At 26.6% G+C, this 1,607-nt stretch overlaps 1 protein-coding gene across 5 annotated transcripts in view; it reads left to right on the plus strand.

Annotated features, from left to right (window-relative positions):
* Positions 1-1,607, plus strand: part of LOC107027328 (peroxisomal fatty acid beta-oxidation multifunctional protein-like) — a 13,241-nt gene that overhangs the window by 2,365 nt on the left and 9,269 nt on the right. For 2 of the 5 annotated variants that reach the window (XM_015228504.2, XM_027918898.1), the window contains exon 3: positions 463-534. The exons of the other annotated variants lie outside the window; for them this stretch is intronic. In XM_015228504.2, coding sequence (XP_015083990.1) covers positions 463-534 — 72 coding nt within the window. The remainder of the gene's footprint in view (positions 1-462; positions 535-1,607) is intronic. 5 annotated transcript variants of the gene reach the window in all.

Raw genomic sequence — 1,607 nt, forward strand, 5'->3', positions numbered from 1 at the left:
TATATATATATATATATATATATATATATATACACGCACTAGTACTATAGATAATTTTCATATTATTTGCAATTATATTTTATATATTCGATATTATTAACGCCAACTTTATTTGAGGATTAATGATGCTTTGCTTATATATATATATTTTTTTATTTGGTGAAAAGAAATAACGATGCTTACATATGTGTGATTAATAGTTCTATTATAACTCAGACATACTCTCTCCGTCTCATTTTAATGTGTTTTAGCAGTACTAAAAAAGAATTACGTAATGATAAGATTGCACGTGTAACGCATGAGATAAGACACACATGATAAGACACACATGTAACACACGCACGGACTACACATATGGCGCACAAGATTCAAATGATTGCCAAACTTTAGTTTTGAATTTAATTACTAATATTCATTGCTATTATATATAGCAGTTTTGATTTTTTGTGTTTTTGGGAACAGTGATAGGTAGTTTAAAAGAGCAATATGAAGAAGCAGTGAAACGAAACGATGTCAAAGCTATAGTTTTAACTGGTAAATAATTAATACTATAATAATGTGAATGTATACATCTTTTTTTNATATATATATATATATATATATATATATATATATATATTTTGGTTATTATACACAATTTGATCATTTAATTCAAGTACGATACTAATGTATTAAACTGGACTCTTCTCGCAAAATTAATGGCATTTTGCCATGGAAGTATTTAACTTCTTTTTTATTTTAGAGTTAAAATTCTGAAAAATAAGTTTGGTCATAATTTTTTTTGAAATTCAAAAAATGATTTTCAATTTTTTTCCGCTCTATATTACTCAAAAAAATGGAAAAGAATTCTAATTTATATTCATGATCAAATATAATTCTATTTTTTTAATTTTCTTTCTAAAATAACTATTTATTTTTTTTCAATTTTTACAATGGAATATGACCAAAGCTCTAAGTGCTTACACTTGGGATGTACTTTAATTCCGACATGAAAGTGCAAGGCGTGTATTTCCTCAGATCAACCCAATAAACATTACATAATTGAAAATAATTTAACTTTTATTTAGTCCATATAAAAAATAATATAAATACAAATAATTTTATTGTAAAATTACTTTTTTATCTTAATGAAATTATTTGTAGTCACAAAAATTGTTGAAAATACTTTATATCATAATTTTTTTTTTAAAAATAATAATGTCACATAAATTAACAAATCATTAATTCCTTTAAAGTTTAAATTTGCAAACGTAATTCAGATAGTTAATACGTTAGCTAAATCGCTGGTATACTATAGTGTGCATTCATCCCTATTTTTTAATTTTCTTGAATGCGTAGGGACGTTTTGTTGGGCTTTGTGGAGGCTTGTGAGCCGGCCCGACCCATTACTGAAACCCTAGGTTAACTATTTGGTTTTCCTATAAATATGATCCTTGTATTTGTAATTCTAAAGTAGCACAAGGCAGCACAAGTGAAATAAAAATCCTCCTGTTACAGTCGTGGAGTAGGGAAACCGAACCACGTTAAATTCTTGTGTGTCCCGTTTGTGTTCCGTTTCTCTTTTCTCTAGATTATTTGTGTGTGTTGTGTGTTTAATTCCCAACAAT

Source organism: Solanum pennellii, chromosome 8 (genome assembly GCF_001406875.1).
Source record: "Solanum pennellii chromosome 8, SPENNV200".
Taxonomy (NCBI): domain Eukaryota; kingdom Viridiplantae; phylum Streptophyta; class Magnoliopsida; order Solanales; family Solanaceae; genus Solanum; species Solanum pennellii.